Raw genomic sequence first — 19,861 nt, forward strand, 5'->3', positions numbered from 1 at the left:
ACCATTTAGTGATAATTTCTTTGCACTCGTAATACTGTTCAGACACATCAAGGCGCGTCATCTTAAAAAAAAAAATGGGGTAACAAGAAATATATACATTAATTGCATGTGTGACTTTGTTTTCGTTTGCAGTCTGTGTACTCCGCCTACGGGCTTTTAAATGTAGCGAAATTCACTTTTATTTCCCGGAATACAGTTCAAGAATAAAGCATACAGCAGATAATGTGCTGGTGGGCCTTCAGATTGCACGGTGACCCCTGCGCCCCAAACTGGGCTCCAATCAAAACTGGGGCAGCCTCTGAAAACAGACAATTTATTGGAGCGAACATCAACATATTTGTCTCCATCCACGTGTGTGCAATAGTGTGAACTCGGTAGAAGTGCTTCTCGTGAAATAAATACGAACAAATAAATTGGGACAGAACAAAAACGCCAAGAATGGGGTTGGGACAGGTAGGTTCTTCATAAACTGGCATGCTTTTAAAAAGTCAGATTCCTGAATGAAATCGTCCTGCTGTTGTAAACTCTTGGCTGCCACGTTTCTGCAGTCCTGCAATTAGACATGGACTTAAATATATGTATGATAGATTTCACGACTGCAGGCAAGTGAAAATGTCTAAACACGGGAAACGATCTGCCAGTCCCTTTGACCCACAAGAAATGTACTATTAACGTTCCAATTATAACCAACCCACTAACAATCTGAGACGGAGGTTTTAATATAAAATGGACCGTGGCCTCCGTGAGCAGAGTTCCTTGGCAGCAGTATAGTAGGCCGTGGCCTCTCGTGGGCAGAGTTCCTTGGCAGCAGGATAGTAGGCCGTGGCCTCTCGTGGGCAGAATTCCTTGGCAGCAGGATAGTAGTCGGGGCCTCTCGTGGGCAGAGTTCCTTGGCAGCAGTACAACAGGCCGTGGCCTCTTGTGGGCAGAGTTCCTTGGCAGCAGTACAACAGGCCGTGGCCTCTTGTGGGCAGAGTTCCTTGGCAGCAGTACAACAGGCCGTGGCCTCTTGTGGGCAGAGCTCATTGGCAGATGTGCAATAGGCCGTGGCCTCTTGAGGGCAGAGTTCCTTGGCATGGGTGGGAGTGCTGTTAGGAGCAGTACATCTTTCCCCCGGGCTTGGGGAAGGCCAGATAATCCTTGCCCGTGTCTGGGTGGCCTAGGCCTGTGAGCTGTCCTTTGATGGCCGGGCCCGACAGGGGCCTCCCCGTGGTTCCTGGCTCCAAGAGGCCCCCCTTGGATGCCACCCAGGACACCGTGCCACTGCCCAAGGCCTGGCTCAGAGTACTGTGCCGGAAGAGGGGGTCGTGGAAAACTCCGTCCACCCAGTTTCTGAGGCTGGTGACCGGGGAGTCCTGGCGCCGGTCCGTCGTGGGCACTGGGGTGGAAACTGCTGAGGAGGAAGAGGACGAGGACGACGAGGAGGTGGACGACGCGCCCTGGCGCTTCAGCATGCAGGACGGGTACTCGGCCTGGTTCAGGGAGGTGGCTGTGTGCGCCAGGGACCAGATGCGGGGTTTGCTGTCCAGTGTCTGCGGGTCCTGCTGCTGGAAGCACAGTTTGGACTCGCAGGGCCTGGGCCGGGGGCCCAGCATCTCCTGCTCGCAGTCCTCGCCCTTCAGGCAGTGTTTGGCGCGTGCCAGCTCGGGCTCCATGATGGCGGCCATGCTCAGGGCTCCCTCCTTGCAGTGCTCGCCGGCGCAGTCTGCGGACCTCATGGGCGCCCCTTCCAAGTGCTGCTGGTGGTGGAAGGGTTGCTTGAGTTCGCACTCGGAGCTCTCCGACTCCATGGCGTCAAAGTCGTCCAGGTCACTCAGCTCCAGCTCCTTGTCTTCGTGGCTGTTGTTCTCATCTGTTGGGGAAAGAAGAAGCAACCATTTACGTTAACCTGGCTGTAGCTTTTACATGAAAACGAGGATAGCCCATAACAGTTGGCTAACTGCTGCATTATAACTTCCCCTTCCACTCCTAAAATACCACTCAACTTAAGGTAAAGCTACTGGAATTACTCGCTCTATCTTCCTGCTCCCCAAATGTACTCACTGCTGTCCCCAAATGTTGGCATTTGTGCTTCAGGGGATCACAAAGTGTGACCAGTGCTGAAACAAACGCAAAGACGCCTTTCAAAGACTGCACACACCGTAGAGAAGAGTTTCATATTAATATGTATGAGAAACAATTCTGCTGTGATAGCTATTGCAGTCTCCTCAAGCCCACAGACTCTCTTTCAATACATGTCCACTGGTAAAAATGCTTCTGAATGTTTCTAAAGTATTTTAGATATATGTCGATCAGATAGTCCCAGCCTCTCTAATTCGTAGGATGTACCAAGCAATTTCGGTGTTAATACAAGTAAACTTATGAAATACAATTAGGAATGCCACAACAGCTATACCGAAACCTGTAGATATCTTTGCACTAAACGTATACAAATCTGTCTCTTACTTTCTTTTTACACATTGGTAGTGACATCAGATCACTATCCACCGGTAGTAAGAAAACAATGTTAATACTCTTCTGTACTATGTTATTTCAGTTGAGATGAGATGTAACAATGCCTGCTGCCAGTGTGGAAGACAGACATAAAGGAGGAGATGGGAAGAATGCTTGCAAATAGTCTAAATCACTGGTAATCACTTTGGGTAGCATTGCAACCCATTGTTTGTTACCCTCTGAGCACCGTAGACCTAGACGTGCCTTATGCAAGTCAGTGCTGACCTTGCACCCCTTGTGAATAGTCCATTCCAAACAGCCAGCTCAGGCCCCCTCCAGAAGGGAGCAGGAGATGCCCAGACCAGTTTCGGCCTTGTTAGTGAGCTCGTCAGTGCTGTAGAACTTGAATACTAGGGCACTGGGAGCGCAGGACCCAAGTCTGGGCCATAGCTGGTCCTGGGCTGATTGTGGTTCATTCTGGAAGGGCCCACAAGTAAAAAAACACATTTAATGAAATCTGAGAAAAGTGTTCAAAATTAATCTACATACTGCACCTTAAACATGGCGTTCCTTCACTCTTGACTATCTCTACATTACAGTGGGGGTGGAGGGGGAGGGGGTGGGAGAGCAATGCTGTAATTTGTAAACAGGCTTTATAAGGCATAAATTACCACCTAGCAAGTATAAAAAAGTTCCTGGAAGCCGACTGGAAGTTGGTCATCAGACCTCTTCCTCTGTTTGTCCAGAACACTCCACATTAACTTGCGAAATCCCTATAAAGCCCCTCAAGGGGGAACTGTATTCCATACAAAATGTGAAGAACAAAATAAACATCCCCGTGATAACATACACAGAAACCTCTTTCCTGCATCTATTCATCCAAGGAGTCTTCTTCACCCCAGAATTATGCCTTTTAGGTGGACGAGATAGGCAATGCTTGAGCCTGGATATGCAATGCCTTAGTCTATTTTAGATTGAATATCTGACCCTGACCATGCGACCTGGCATATCAAGAAACAGCCAGCCAGGTATCCCAGACATTGTGCTTTTCAGTGCCTAAGTAAGGCAGTGCTTTTTAAACACAAACATTGCCAAGTGGAAAGTCTCAAAAGGGTGAGGTTGAGTGTAAATGTTTTGGTACTTCAAACTCAGAACTTTGTATGAGAAAGCATCTGCAACTGAACTTTCCACTTCCACGTGTCAGACTGAAGTCTTGTAGGAACAAGGCAGCCAACTCTTTGAGGGATCCTCTTTTTTTATATGTGTAATTGCCTTCACTGAGATGTTGAACCACTCCTGAAATCTTTCTCTTTGTAAAGTCAGAGGAAGACTATGACATTAACATAGAAATAGTGCCCAGCTACCATTAATTTTGTTATTTTATTTAGAAAGAACCCAGAGCAGATTTAGAAAGTCTTTGCACTGGTGCAAAGCTATGCAAATTGATGTCAATAGGTGGAACATCTTGATAAAGTATTTATTCCCAGTGCAACTTTTTTGTGTGCTGGAGAAATAAATAAATAAAGCGAATTTCATTGCGCGCACTGCATTGCCAATTGCGATGCAGCGCACGCAATGAATTTCTTTTTTTTCATTTATTTGTTTACTTACCTCTGTTCGGCCGTATGCAGTAGTTTACTACCCCCCACCCTGCTCCTTCCCCTCCTGGCCCCACCACCCGCACAACTCCCTCCAGGAGGTGCTACTGTTGGTTGTTGCATCGTGTTGTGCTATTTGTTTTTTTAGTTAATATGCCAATTTTTGTTTCAGAATGATTTAAGATTCATCAGTGTGTTTGTTTAACACACTACACTATTTAGCTCCTGATAGAATCAGACTAAAAGCAACTGTCCACTGTTGCTCAACGGAAATGGACAGGATATAGCAATTCACAGACTAAATTGCACAATGGAGAACAAAGAAACCTAGGGTTCAAACCCTGGCTTCCATGTTTAACCACTTTGTTTGATCTTGGTCAAATCACTGTAAATTATTTTCCTCGATTATCACATCTGAGAACGCCTTGAAATAATTCAGCTCAGGATGTGCCTATACAAAAACTTCGAAAATGTTTAATTGACCAAGATGTTCCTCCATCCAGAAATATTGGACATAGGCAATGGCCATTTGACAATTAATGTCTCTTGACTCTCTCATGGCATCCTTGTCAGGAATGTGGGAGTTCATCAAGGATTTCTTTAGAAGCTCAGGTTTAATAAATGTCACTCCATGTAGTGAGTGACACAATCTGATAAACATTCCAATTCCTAGTGTTAAAGAACACACATTTTATTTTATTTTTGAAAGTGTATATCATATTTTTACACAATGTTTTTTGCGTTGTTTCCATACTAAATATTTGATGGCTCCTGCTTTCGCTATCATGAGCAAGACATACCCCTGGCTCTCCCTTTTCACTTCCTGGCTTGCCCACCTCTCTCATGACCCATGCAAATGGTCTATATACGAAATTGTCCACTGAGATATTGTTACTCAAAGGACGTTTTCAAGTCCTCATCATGTACAGGAAGGGCAAGGATGTTTGCCAGCATTACTATTTAAAGATCATATTCATAATCCACACCGGTAAATGCTGTTATTAGAGGTGTGGAGGGTGACTTACCGTTGTGCATTTTCTCATTCTTTATGGTATCTTCCTGGGAGTCATCCTCGTCTTCCTCGTAGGGCCTCTTCTCATCTGAGCATTTGTTTCGCGGGGGCCAGGTCATCTTGTTCTCCTTCTTGAGCCGCCGCCGGGCGTTGGCGAACCAGGTGGAGACCTGGGTGAGGGTCATCTTGGTGATGATGGCCAGCATGATCTTCTCGCCCTTGGTGGGGTAGGGGTTCTTGCGGTGCTCCTGCAGCCAGGCCTTCAGGGTGCTGGTGGTTTCTCGGGTGGCGTTCTTTCTCCTTGTACTTCCATCCATGCTGCCATACCTCAGGTGGAGAGAATAAGACATGCCTATCACACAACGAACAGTCACACAAGGCCAGATCGACAAGAAGAAATCTGTGATTTCATGCATACATGATTAAGCATGTGAAATCAATCCAGCTGAACACAGACATAAGACACTCAAAAACAGATTTAATAGATGTTAAAGTATTACACATGAGTGAACCACACAACAACACCTGTGTTTCAATCAACAACAAATCTACTAGGGCAGGAATTTCTTTGCCAAAAAAGATAAAATGCATTATTCCATAAAGAACCAAAAATAAATAAATAACGAAGACACTATTTTTTGCGCTAGGGAACGTGGAGGATGTTGGATGTAATATACTTTGTTGCATGCAAGGTTAACATGAAGCCAAATGTAAAAAAATCTCTGTTTTTCTACCATTTCAAAACATTTTTTTCATCAACAGAAGGTTTGAGGGGCCTCGGGGTATGACTGGTAATATAAATATTTTCCTGCTGTCCCTTTATTAGACATCTTTCACCCTACTGCTGATGAAATTGTATGAAGGTAGCGCTGGAGACACCGGCTCTGCTTGAATATTTAATGCGCATCAACAGAGGAAAGGTCAGCTGCGCCCAGTGGGCTTAAAAGGTTGAAACGGCTTAAGTGGTTTCTGCGCAGTTTTTGAAACTAATAAACATAGCAAAGGTAAAAGGCCCTTTCAGGTCTGACACGAGGAGAGGAGGCCCCTTCACGCAGAGTTTGGAAAAAAATATGTGGATGTGGCTTGGAGGGCCCTGTTCGTAGTCAGAGCCACAACGTAACTAGTTGGTTGATTTCAGGAGAAGTATGCTATATTAAACTACTGAGATTTGTACACCTCTGCATGGCCTTGCAGCGCTGTCCAAATTGTATACTTTGTGCCCTGTTCATCAGGATTCTGTCCCAGATGAAGTCTGTTTTCTGATTTTATAAAAATGAGATTAGCTCTAGTTTCTGAATGGCAATGTGACTTCAGGAATCCCCTAAATTATGCCATTACAGCACAATGTACAATGATGTGCCATTCACAGTAAAAAATTACTGCAAACGCATGTGAGCAACAGAATGAGAGTGGATTTTCCTCAGTGCTTTTGTCTTTTTGCAATATTATTTAGAAGAAAATGCAGAATACTGTTAAAAATGATCAAAATGATGTATTTTGCACTAGAAAACAGTAGTAAAGTATGGATATGCATTTCACGTAATTATGCGTAATAGTGCTGTAAATTTACATGATTAAGCAAACTTCGCACATCCCTACCCCACAGGTCATTGTCTAAACCCTAATATTGCATACAATATATGTGAAAATGCCAATTGAGGTGAGCAGCCTATTTGTTAAATTAAAAGCCAGGTAGAGTTTCATAATTCTTTTTATGAGGTGTCCCCCAAAAATAATTAATTTCTTACAAAGGCTAAGTTTTATCATCTGGGATTTGCCTGAAATTTGCCAACATGTGTTGTGCGACTTTATTCTTTGGATTGTCACTTTGTCAGGGTGAAGCATTGCTCAGGTTAAAAAGAAATATACATCTCCATTCATAGTAGCTGAATCCTAAGCTTCGAACTCCTCTTATAAGTCATAGTCTAAAATACCAAAAGATCATCATACCTATGATCTTGGTTCAATTGGAAACTTTCTGCATAAAGTATTAACAATATCCTGCAGAACTAAAACCCATTTTGCATGATCATCATAAAAAAGATAGTGCTTATGAATGCACATCCTCCATTCAATTAATCTTCAGCAAATCAGTATTATGATTGTTTGAGTTGAATTATCAGTAGTCTTTGCTTGTAAGTATTTTGAATGGCTAGCTTTGTTTCCTATGTGTGGGTGGAGACCTGTCTTTACCAGAGGGTTAACGTTGGCACTGCAAACAAGAGAAACATAAAGCAAATATCGCGTAACATCGGCAAAATAAATATATATATATATATATATATATATATATATATATATATAAATTACCTACTGGCGGTCGCCAGTAGGTAGTTATAGTTAGGACCACGTTTCCATAGGAAATCCGCAACATTCTATTTTGAATAACTTTGGCGCCGGTCGACAAATCCTCGCGAATTTTTCAAAATAGGTGGGGCGCTACGCTCCGCTCCTACCCTGAAAGTCTCGGGGGGATTCGTCAAGCGGGGGCTGAGATAAAAGGGGGGTCCCAAAACGCGTTTTTCCCATGCATTTTTCCATAGGACCTTTAGACAGGGCTACAGCCCGAACGGCTGAACAGAATTTAATGAAACTTGGCAGAGAGGTAGTCCCCAGGTCAAGGAAGTGCCTTTTGTAGGTTTGGTGTAAATCTGTTCAGTAGATTCTGAGAAAATAGCCTTTAAATCAATATATATATCTGTGGCAGCTTACGGTGCGCTTACCGTGCGCTTACCGTAAGCTTACCGTACGCGTACGGTGGCGTGCGCGAGCGCGATTCTGATTGGCTCTTAGATCTTAGTAAACATTCGAATCGGTCGAAACCAGGAAGCGGCGGCCGCCATTTTCTCTCTCGCTTCCTGAGTTGGGCAGCAAAAACGAACCCCAAAAATGTGTAAAGAGGCAGTTTCATGAGATCCTAACCACCCAGCATTGATACAGGGGTCCCCAAACCACCCCCAAGCCCAAAAAAAATAAATAATTTTTTTCGGAAAATCGCCGATTACGCTTACCGTACGCGTATGGTAAAAAATTGTAAAAAAAAAAAAATATCCACATTCTCCCCACCCCGTGTGCAAATGGTGCCCGAAGGGCACCATTTGTGCATGGCATAAAACATATAAGAAGTTAACAAAGAATACATTTCACAAAGATGCGCAAAATATGTCCCCCATGTGCGCACGGTGCGCGAAGCGCATCGTGCGTACATGGCCCATCCCGCTTAACGTGGGCACGCGGTGCGCACAGCGCACCGCATGACCACTGTGCGTGCACGGCACTAACTGCATAAAGTGGGCGCGCGGTGCGCGAAGCGCACCGTGCGCGCACGGAACGAACTGCGTTAACTGGGCGCGCACGCCACGAATGGCGTAAAGTAACTTAGCATTTAAAAAACCTTGCAAATTCACTGAAAAAACCATAGGTTTCACACATGTTATAGTTAGCTGGACATTTTACTGATAAAAAACCAATGAAATTCCCCCGTTATAGTTACTGCAGGCAACTATAACTCACGCGACCGCAATCTTCTGCTGATGACATATGTGTCTTTATGAAAAAAAAATATTTGTAATATATGTAAAGCTAAAATTTAATGGAAGAAGACATGGGCAAATAAGTGTCTAAATACAGTATTAGCATCAGCAGAGGATTGCGGTCGCGTGAGTTATAGTTGCCTGCAGTAACTATAACGGGGGAATTTCATTGGTTTTTAATCAGTAAAATGTCCAGCTAACTATAACATGTGTGAAACCTATGGTTTTTTCAGTGAATATATATATATATATATATATATATATATATATATATATATATATATATATATATATATATATATATATCCACTGAAAAAAGACAGCTTTCAGGGACAGTATAGTTTGAAATTAGCATTTATTAAAACCTTAGATATTCACTGAAAACACCACAGGTTTCAGGGACGTTATAGTTAGGAATTAGTATTAGGAAACCTTAGAAATTCACAGAAAAAAACAAAGGATAGTGGGACGTTATAGTTAGCCTGACATGTTGCTCGTACAAAACCAGAGAAATTCAGCAGTTATATTTAGCTGAGCTAGCTATAACTTGTGCCCCCGCAATGCACTGCCTATGACCTCACATATTACATCACTTATGACATGGTCAGCAGTGTTCCAAGAGGTGCATTTGCAAAGTGGTGAAGAAAGAGGGTGAGGCCTCTGACCACCTCTCAGCAATCCCACTGTGTGGGGCTTACTGAAGGTAACAGGAGGCATTGTTGGCCCCTAGGACCCTCAACAGCGAAAGGGACTTCATCCCCCAACCAGAAGGCACATTTGCAAAGCAGTGCAGAAAGGGGGCAGGCCGCTGGCGAGTTGCTAGCTTTTTTCCTTTCTATTTTTCAGGAAGGGGGCCTAGTAGGACCCCCTTCCCTGCACTGTTTTTGGCCAGGGGGACCCCTTCCCCAGGGGCATGCCCTGTTTTAAAATTATTTTGTTATATTTGTATAAAAAAGGGAGGGTGTCACATGGCCCCCCTCCTTGGACAATTTGAGCCTCATAGACTCCATCCCCCAGGGCCTGCCCTTTACCTTCATCTTTTTTTTTTTTTTAAATCATGAAAGGGGGCCCTTCCCTGGGCCCAATTATTGCCCCGGGGACTCCTTTTCCGGGACCCGCTCTTTATTTTATTTTTCTGTCTTTGCATGAGAGGGGGGCCGCGCGGCCCCCCTCCTGAGGCCAATTTTGGCCCCAGAGACCCCATCCCCCAAGGCCAGGCATTTATTTATGTCATAAACAAAGGAGAGGGGGCCATACAGCACCCCTCCCCAGGCCGATTTCGGCCCCGGGGACCCCATCCCCAGGGGTCAGGCCTTCACATTCTTTTTAAAAATGCAGAGAGGGCTGTGCAGACCCCTTCCCATGCTGATATTGCCCCAGGGACCGTATCCCCCAGAGCCCGCCTTTTTCCTTTTCTTTTTTTTTACATAAAGAAATTGGGGCCGCGTGGCCAATTTTGACCACAGGACCCCATCCCCGCGGCCTGCTCTTTATTTTATTTTTTCGTTTTTACATGGGAGGGGGGCCATCAGATATCTAACTTAAGAAAATATAGATATCTAGGGACGCGAGTCTTTGCAGTGGGCTTGCAGATCCTACTATACTAGCCACCTCCCCGGGGCCCGGGGCAAGGATAGTAAAAAGCAGGGGACCAAGCGCCCCCGCTGCCCTGGGGACCATCACCTCCCCGGAACTAATTTAGAAATGGGAGGGGGGCCACGTGACCCCCCTCCTGGAGGCATAAGGAGTCGGGTACTGGCTGGGACTGTGGGGGCCTTCAGGCCCCCCCATGGCCCCAAAGGAGATGGCCATGCCCCGGGGATGGGGTCTCCGGGGCCAAAAAACCTCTGGCGGGGGCCACACACCCCCCTCCCTTTTTATTTTAGTTAAAAAAGTGTCAGACCCCAGGGAATTGGGTCCCAAGGCTTCAAAAGGGCCAAAGGAAGGGTGGCCACACAGCCCGTCTTCGCAAAATAAAAAGAAAGGAAGCGGGTAACTCGCCGGAGGCCTTGCCCCCATTCTCCACTACGCTGCAAAGGCCTCCTGGCGTGCTCTTGGTTGGGGGATGAAGTCCCCTTTGCTGCTGCCCTTTAGGGGACAACTAGCTCACCTGTTACCTCCAGTAAACCCCACATAGTGGGATTACTGAGAGGTGGTCAGACGCCATTCCCCTTTTTGCAGCACTCTGAAAACGCACCTCTTAGTGCACTGATGGTTGGGTGATGAGGTCCCCTGAGGGCCTCAGGACTAAAGTGGACTTTATCCCCCATCAGTGATGTCATCTGAGATGTCATCAGTGGTGTCACTCACCATGTCATGAGTAATGTAACATGTGAGGTCATAAGCAGTGCAATGCGGGGGTGGATGTTATAGTTAACTCAGGTAACTCAAACGGCTGAATTTCTCTTGTTTTGTACAAGTGAAATGTCAGCCTAACTATAACATCCCTGTAACCTTTGTTCTGAAAAAAATAATATATATATATATATATATATATATATATATATATATATATATATATATATATATATCTTCATTTGGAAAGTAGTTGTTACTAATATATTTTCGTTAACAATACTATAAGGATATTTTATGCAATCACGTATTAATGGCAATTAGAAACCTAAGAAACTTTTAAATGCATAATCTTGCTTTTCTTGAGTAACAAAATATTGGACTGTAAGAACTTCGATATTTGCCAGACACTGGGTGAAATTACAACTAAACTAAAACTCCAAGAATGGACTTTCAATATAGCTAAAACACCAGCCTACACAAAATAAAACAAACTTCATTGAAAATATAAAAATAAATACGATGTATCTTAATCTGAGATTGTTATAAAAATTCTAAATATTTTAAATACTGCATATTATTCAATTTCCAAATAGTAGCAATGCTTTCTCTTCCTCATGTAAGCCACAATACATTAATCAGTAGTTTTTAGTTTAGAACCCAATTAGCTTTTACGCCAGAAAATCCCCTTGATTTTACGAAATATTTATATTTTATTGAAATCATGCATAGGTTCCGCAAATTAGAAAATGCACGAAGAGCAAGTTCAAAATAACTTTAAATGAGTGGCATCACCTTTCCATGGTGGATGACATCTCTCAGGACTTCCTGAAACAGCTACATTTTGAAATCAATGATGTCAAAAGAAATGATTTCAAAAAGATATAAACAGGTGCATATGGCAATTCTCAGATCAATTTGATAAAAACATGCCAAAATGCCATAATTAAGAAATATATCGGAATATCTCGTTGTTGTAGCTCAACAGTTCACCTCTCGTTCCTGCAGCAACTCCGCATTGGATGTAGTACGCTGTGCCTGCTGTTTATAGAGTCGATGATGTTCGACAGCACCAGTACTGGGCTCGGATACTGACGTCATTATTGAAAATATTGGTGATATCCCCCTACATGCCTCACACCAAGACATTTACCATTACATTCATCTGTGATGTCAGACTTGAGGGCATGAGCAGTGCATGCAGAGATTTAAGTTAGGGTGGCTTCCTTAGCTACCTACCATACATACCGTATTTCATAATTTGCATTGCAAATTTATCATTAGCACACCCAAAGACTGTTTTGTTACAGAGATGTATTTCTGAAAGCTGGGTTGCAGTTTATACACCATAGTTCCATGGTGGTTTCAATGTTGCTCCAGCTGCTTATAACTTTTCTCCACTTTCATCAATGAAAATGAAAATCTTTTTTCAATCCTCTTTGCCTCTCGTCATTTTGAACAAGAAGGATAACGTTTAAAAATGCAATATGCTTTCAATATATATATATATATTTTTGGGCACATATTTATTGACACGCGAATGATTCAATTTACAGCACACAAGATGTACACATAGTCTAGTTGGGCAGCAAAGGATTTTGTCAGGTTGGTGAAAGTTGGTATAATCACTGTAGATGGTATTATGGTTTTTGCTTAAATTGCGTTTTAAAACTGTCTGCCAAACATCTACAATACTTTTTGAACAAAATGTTCGAATAATTGTGATGAAAAATGTCAATCTTTCTTTCTGTGCAAATTGTCATGCATTACATAGCTTTTACTCAATCATTTGGGGTACACATGCAAATAATTGTCAGTTTAGAGGATGCTCTAAGGCCCCCTTCCACAGTGCCCCCTTCCTTACAAGTCGGTTTATGGCCAAGAGCCTCCTAATGTCCGCAGCCCCGCATCCCCACATCCTTATGGGCAGTGGGACACAATGCATGATTACGTTTCTGGAATTAGGCAGATACTTGGTTAGGCACTAGGATATGGCAGCACAGCATACAGGGCCCAATTTGTGGATATGGGACTTGCCTCTTATGGAACACTAGTCACAGCTCTCTAATTCACATGTCCTTCCATGTTTGAGACAGACACTTCAGAAATTGACTAAATAGTGTTGATTTTACTTGAGTGCTTGAGTGTGTACACAGTACTTAAAATAATACATTGACTCAACCAAGCTAATTGACCCAGAGGATAGGGATCAGATTTCCAAAGTAGATGTTAACCTACAACGGCAAAAAACATCTTTTGTGGCCTAGGCACATGGTCTAAAACATAAAATGAGTTTGCACTTATTAAAAATGTGCTATAGGCGTAGAAAAGACATTTAACACAGAGAAAAAAGCCAAGCACATCTTTTGCGCAAGAGTACATGGTCAGCGTATGGTACCCATTTACATCATTCTTTCGCAGACTTTTGAACATTTTCCTTTTCTTCATCAGTGACAGGTCGGACCCCTATTAGGAAAAAATAGGAAACACTCGTTGCATACAGAGGTGAATATGTCCCATGTGTCCTGTTTGTACTGCACAGCCCCATAGAACCAAGCGTTATTGTAAGAGTTTCATTTGCACTCTTTTAAAAGGGGAGTGAGGAAAAGCCTTTCCAAATCAAAAGTGTGAGGTCAATACCTACTTGTTTCAGTAGGACTCCGTCGCTACACCATGTAATTCACAGAAGGCAAAATAAAATATTGGGAGAAGGTGAAATACTTTATTAAATAGCTGGATCAAGGCTGAACAACATTTGAACCGTCAGTTCTCCTTTTGGCCCAAGTATTTCTTTATGATTAAAATTTCAGTGTGTGGGGGAGGGGTACGGGAGAGGTCAGTCGCATGGCTGGGATTACTAAAATGCTCTTTAAAGGCATGTGACTACCCCATTCGAAGTCAGGAAACGTGTACCCAACTCAAACATTGTTGCTGACATAAGTTCAATTTAGCTGTGACAAAAAATGATACACTGAATTTGGCATTCATAAATGGCATCACAAATGCGTAATTCAGAATGGCAGATTTGTTGAATTTGCAAGTTTAGAGGTAGGTGTAAGGCTGTGGGCAGTCTAAATGCTTTGACCCTGCAAAATGAAGTGAACATACACAAACTCAATGTTTTGTAGGTATGCACAACAATGTTATCGTTTGTTCTCATCCTCAATGAACATGCATAACTACTACTTCTGAGGGCTAGACAAAAAGTGTTTCCAGGATTTTCTTGAAAGATGAAAACCTGACAAATCAAATATTATAGCACCTTTACATATTTACGTGGTTCTTCAAGAAATCTTTTATCACATTGCACTGCATTAAGTTGGATAGCTTCTCTCCAAGATGGCTTCTGCTCTCCACTCAACTAATAGTTCCTGCCAACTGTTGCTGGTCTAGAAATAAATGCGCCTAATACATTGCAATGGTAGCATAGCATGGGAAGTGGAATAAAAAACCCAATAGCATGATGATGAGGCATAACAACCCCCCTTTTACTGATCCTTGATGGTGCTTACCCCGTTTCAAAGCAGTGTTAGGGTCTGACCCAAAGCAACCAACAGATGAAGCGGTTCCAAAACACACACTCTGGGCCTGATTACGATGTCAGTCAGACCGACTGCCCGACTGCCGCAGCCGTGATCCGATTCCGACCACCGAGGCCAGGAAAGTACCCCGCCGTATTACGACACAACCACTGCTACTGTGGTAGTCTCATCTATGGTTGTACACATACCCTCGAATATGTTGCTGCCAGTGCGTGCAAAATCACAGGAAACGTGAATTGTACACACATGCGTAACATATGAGGTAATATGCCTCATGCACCATGTGCCCCATTGCTGGAGTGTGGCGATCTTTGCACAGTCCAGTCAATGTGGCTACATGCCACCTACATACTTACCTGTATTCTGGTGCATGCAGGGTCGTAGTCTTCGGAGTTCAGCTGCTGCAGTGTAGGTGGAGAAAGGGATCCACATGTGAAACTGGCAGAGAGAAACTGATTTGGGTGAGTTTGCACCCCAAATCTAATGTTTCCAATGACTTGAGGCAGGCTGCCGGACCGTCACGTTCAGGTCATCGGAAACCCACATCGTAATCTGGACGTCGGTCGGACATCCCTGTACTGCCCTTCAGATGCTGTTTTCTCCAACCGCCATCTTGGCGGTCGGAGAAAGGATGTCTGAGTCAGTGGTCTTTCAACAGTCGGTCAAAGTACAGGAGGAATGCATCGTAATCCGGCAGCCAGACTGACTACTTTCAACGAGACCACGTGGTCAGGCCACCTCTGACAGGACTGTGGAAGCCGGTCCGACCGGCATCATAATCAGGCCCCCTGTGTTTTATTTACACGCGGTCTAGCAGACAGCTGATAAAAACTTTCAAGGCAGGCATAAAAAAGTGACAGATTGTTTTTTAGATTCTTAAGAGGGAATGGTGGGAGGGTGTTGAAAATGATAAAATGCCTATGTACTAGAGGTACAAGAATCAGCATTAAAGTAGCTTTATCTTATCCTTAATCCATCCACACTCCCATTCTCTAATTAAACATAGAGTCTACTACACAAAAGTTAAAGGGACAAGGAGAAGATTGTATCCTCAGTCTGTCTATACCTTGGCAAACAGCTGCTGCAGAACCACTGAAGTAAATTGTGCTATACCTTGGTCACTAGCCACTAGTGCCAACAGACTGAATGTGAGGCAGTGCTGGAATGAAGGGAGAACCCACTGAATCCAAAATCTGGCATCTATTGTTGAGCCAGATCGGGGTCTCTCTGGACCCAGTGAAATATGCTGGATTGGTCCAAGTGTAATTTGCCAATGCCAGTACACAATTCAGCAGTGTCCACTTTCTGCTCTCAGTAGAAAAGTACAGACAGCAATGGGGCTTTCTTACTTCAGATTCCAGCTAGGCCTAAAACTACAGCTGAATTTAAAGGGCCAACGACCCTCCCTTTTTACATAAAATTAGGGCTGGGAGCTAACTGGAGCCCAACACCTATACACCATGGAAGGGCTAAAAAGGAATACAGCTTATTATCCCTTCCTTCACAACTACTCAAAAGAACTTCAATATAAAGGCAATATTTTGTCTTTGTTCAGTCCCTTTATGCATGATATACACATGCACTGTAAGAATGTCAGCGGAATCAATCTGTATGAGTATTTACCCAAATAACAATTTATATAGCACTGACTCATTTTTTTATGTAGTGCTACTCATTCCAATGTAGGTTGTTCAAGTGCTTTACACCACATGCACCCATTATACAATAATCTATACCTTGCATCATGGACCTCGGTGCAGCCTTTGATAATGCCATCAGAGGTAGGCTGTGGAGGATGCTGCTGGCAAAGGAAGTTGACCTTAAGATCGTTCCTCTGCTTTCCAAACTCCACGAGGACATAGAGGGCTCATGGGGTTTGGTCCCAAAGGATAATGCACTCCCCCAATCAAGTTCAGTAGGGGTGTCAGACTGGGGTGCCTCCTGGCTCCCTTCATATGTCATTTTTATATAAATGATCTTGACACAAATTTGCTGGACATTGAGGCTGATCCACCAAGGGTGGGAGCCAAGAGGCTCCCAGTTCTGATTTACACTGATGATTGGGTTCTTATGTCAAGAACTATGTTGGGCCTCCAGAGGCTGTTGGACAGATTTGTTGTGTTCATGGATGACCTGAGACTGTCCGTCAACAAAACAAAACTATTCTCCATGGTGTGTGGTTGCCCGTTAAGTGCGAATAGTTCCCTCCTTGTTAGTGGCACCGACTACAGTGCTTTCCCACCTTTATGACTTAGGGATCCCATTTGATGACAGCTCCTGGAAACATCTGTGCAACTTGAGCAGACTATTGCCTTCTTGTATAAGATTGTCTTGAAATTGGGATCATCACCACTGGAGGTAACAATTAAAATCTACAAGCCGAGATGCATTTCGATTGCCTCCTTTGGTGCACAAATCTGAAGATACTGTGATTTTACACAGTTGCAAATAAGTGAAAATTATTTTCTACACATTTTGTTTTTATTATCAGCTAGCGCCCCAGACTAAATATGCTACGAAGAATTAGGCCTCCAATATCTAGGTGATCTTATAAAGGTAGCACCAACTTTGCTATGGCTTTCAGTTTGGTCTAGGCCTGAAGAGGTACTCAGTAAAATTGTAATAGCTGACTGTTTGAATTTAGCCATAGTCCAAAACATCAATTGGCTGGCCTGTGTAAAAGCACAATTTTGTTCAATTGGAAGGCTAGACTTGTATGATAACCCACAGAATGCCAGCTAATCTAGCGGATCTTTAATCAAGAAGGAATTATTGGGCCTATTAGCAAGGGAAAGAGTGGCAACTGATCTTGGAAAGAGGTCAGTGACAGCATCTTTTCTGCTGATCATGACCATCAGCATGGAACCATACCTATATCAGGTACCAAGGCACCAGCGGTTCTAGCTGGTAAGATTCAGACTTAACATGGCCTATTTGTGGGTAACCTACCCCTATGAGGCCTATCATAGTAGATATCTTATTCACTGCCTGTGCAGTTCAGCAATGCCCCAGTTGCACTGTTTTCTTTTCTATAACTTATACTGGGATCAGAGGAAGAACATATTAATGCCCTTGCTAAGAAGCCTCAATATTTGGGCATGTAGAGCAGCGTTGTATCATCTTCAGCTGCTGCAATCTGAAATGGTGTGCCATACATTCTACAGATTCATTGCAGCTGCAGCTAAACTGCGCAAGCTAGAGGGCAAGTAAAAGTCACCTGGCATTAGCATTGTGCATTGGTAAACACTGAAAGTTGGATGCCTCTTCATCTGTAGATAATATGTTTTAGTACATTTGGGCTAATAGTGATGAATCGACTGGGTGTATGTCTTGTCAATCTGTTTGAAACCATATTAGGAAATGTATGCAAATAAACTGCTAGAATTGTTGCCTATTATCCAAGCAGAATTGTCTATTTAGCATTGTTTTTAGTTGTTTTTTTTTTTTTTAGTAGTATATGTGAAAGCAGTTTGGGGGTATGGATCCCATTTTAAGTATGATGATTTTATTCATGATTTTATATTTGTTATTTGAAATTAATTTTGAATGTACTCTTTTATGGTGTTTTTTTTTACTGAATAAAGATTTTCTTGACCTGACCTGATACTAACAATAAATCATATATAGTGTGTAAATCAGTGTACAGAATCTTACATAAGACAATTAGGGTTTCAAGGTGCAGGTGTCGTTCTTCATCTTTACTGGTAGGGATTATATGTTAAGAGTGCATGGACGGAAAGAAACAGAAAGTCAGGATTTAAAATATAATGCAGTGCTTGAGGTTGTCTGTACTAATAAGAATTTGGGCCTCATTACGATGGCCGAAGGACCGTCACCGTCAGGTTGTCGGTGGCGGTCTTATGGCCATCTCACCAGGAATCCCTGTCCGCCATATAACAATGTTATTTAACGGGTGGCGTTCGGAAACACCGACCACCATGGTCCCTGTAATGCCAAAATTGCAGAGGTGCCTGTCAGACACCGCCGTAGGGATTACAATATCCCTTTCTGCCGGTCGTTCTAAGGCAGTCAGCCCACAGCAAAACAGCAGGCAGAAATGGATTTGGGGGACTGTAGCGGGCCCCCCTAAGCCCCTGAGCGAGGGACAGGTGCCCCCCTACATATCCCTACACCATGTGGTAGGCACCACATGCGGCCTGCCACATAGTGCAGGGATATGGCTACAGACTGAGAGAATACCTCTGTTGTGTCAGTTCCTATAGCAAAGTGAAAAATAATTGGAACACACAAGGGCTCTGATTAACATTGTGCCCTTATGTATGGCTAAGGCATCCAAACAACAGCACTTCCTAAACAAAAATGCCATAAAACATCAATTAACATGTTGTTGCTGCAGCAAATTAAATACACCAAAGAACACTCCGGCTAACAATTCCAAGCTACAATATGTTGCATATGCAGCCTAACAAAATGACTTTGTATAGCCACATCAGCGAAACGTAACTGTACACAAAGGGGACAATGTAAAGATCCACAAAATGCCATGGTCCTGATGGACAACCCATCCAAGTAATGGGAAAACATGAAAACACATGAAAGCAATTTTCTGAAAAGGTTGTCCCAAAGCCCACTCTCTCTGTACTTGTTCTTATTATATATTTTTGAACAATTTCTGTGATGAGGCATCCAGACAGCTAACATGGCCTGTGGCGAAATCTAAACAGCAGCTTCAGAAATTTGACAGACATACTGGGATATATATTACTTTGGTCAGCAATATTTGAGAACCTGGATTGCTTGAAACCACTCAGCTTGTACTGTTCATGCAAAATATCAAACTTAATTCCTTAGCCCATTTTGGAAATATTAGAATCCTGGTCAGTGAAACTGCCTGGTCAATCGTCCTGTCAAGGTTCCTTACTTTTCTTGCACCTTTTATTCCAGAAGCCACACAATACATTCTCGCAGGGGATATCTTCCAAAACCAAGCTCATTAAATCACCCTGACTTGAATTACATAAGCTCATGGAACACACAGAATGATCTAGTCAATAACTCAGTTAATTTTTCAAATGCTTGAAAAAGCTTAGAAGTACTCTTCCGACCACAGTTTTCATGTTGCACGTAAAACGGGCATTCCGTTTGACTCAATGATAGGTTAATTGTATGTTTCCACAAATATAGAAGATGTCCAATGAAGATTTAACCAGACCTGCCACCATAATGAGTGAATGCATAAAAAATAATTTCGGATGCCACTGCACACTTCCTCTAAAATTGGTGATCAGTCGAGTTGTGGAAGGCACTTGGGATAAGTATTTGGTTACTGGATTCAACTCATAAATTGAAAAGTTTAGGTGATTTTGTCTTCTCAGTCCAACTGAGACCCTCATGGCTTAGAGCATTTCCCCCCAAGAAGTAGGTGTGTATAAAATTAGCAAACATTGTTTGCAAAATATGTATATATTTTTAATGCTATTATGCTTA

At 43.0% G+C, this 19,861-nt stretch overlaps 1 protein-coding gene across 1 annotated transcript in view; it reads right to left on the reverse strand.

The window, feature by feature from the left end:
- Window positions 1-299: 299 nt before the first annotated feature.
- IRX4 (iroquois homeobox 4) overlaps window positions 300-19,861 on the reverse strand; it is a 117,760-nt gene continuing 98,198 nt past the window's right edge. The window contains exons 5-6 of the mRNA XM_085606083.1: window positions 5,057-5,370; window positions 300-1,852 (exon numbers count right to left, since the gene is read on the reverse strand). Coding sequence (XP_085462209.1) covers window positions 1,092-1,852; window positions 5,057-5,370 — 1,075 coding nt within the window. The 3' untranslated portion in view covers window positions 300-1,091. The remainder of the gene's footprint in view (window positions 1,853-5,056; window positions 5,371-19,861) is intronic.

This window comes from Triturus cristatus, chromosome 5_1 (genome assembly GCF_964204655.1).
Source record: "Triturus cristatus chromosome 5_1, aTriCri1.1, whole genome shotgun sequence".
Lineage (NCBI taxonomy): Eukaryota > Metazoa > Chordata > Amphibia > Caudata > Salamandridae > Triturus > Triturus cristatus.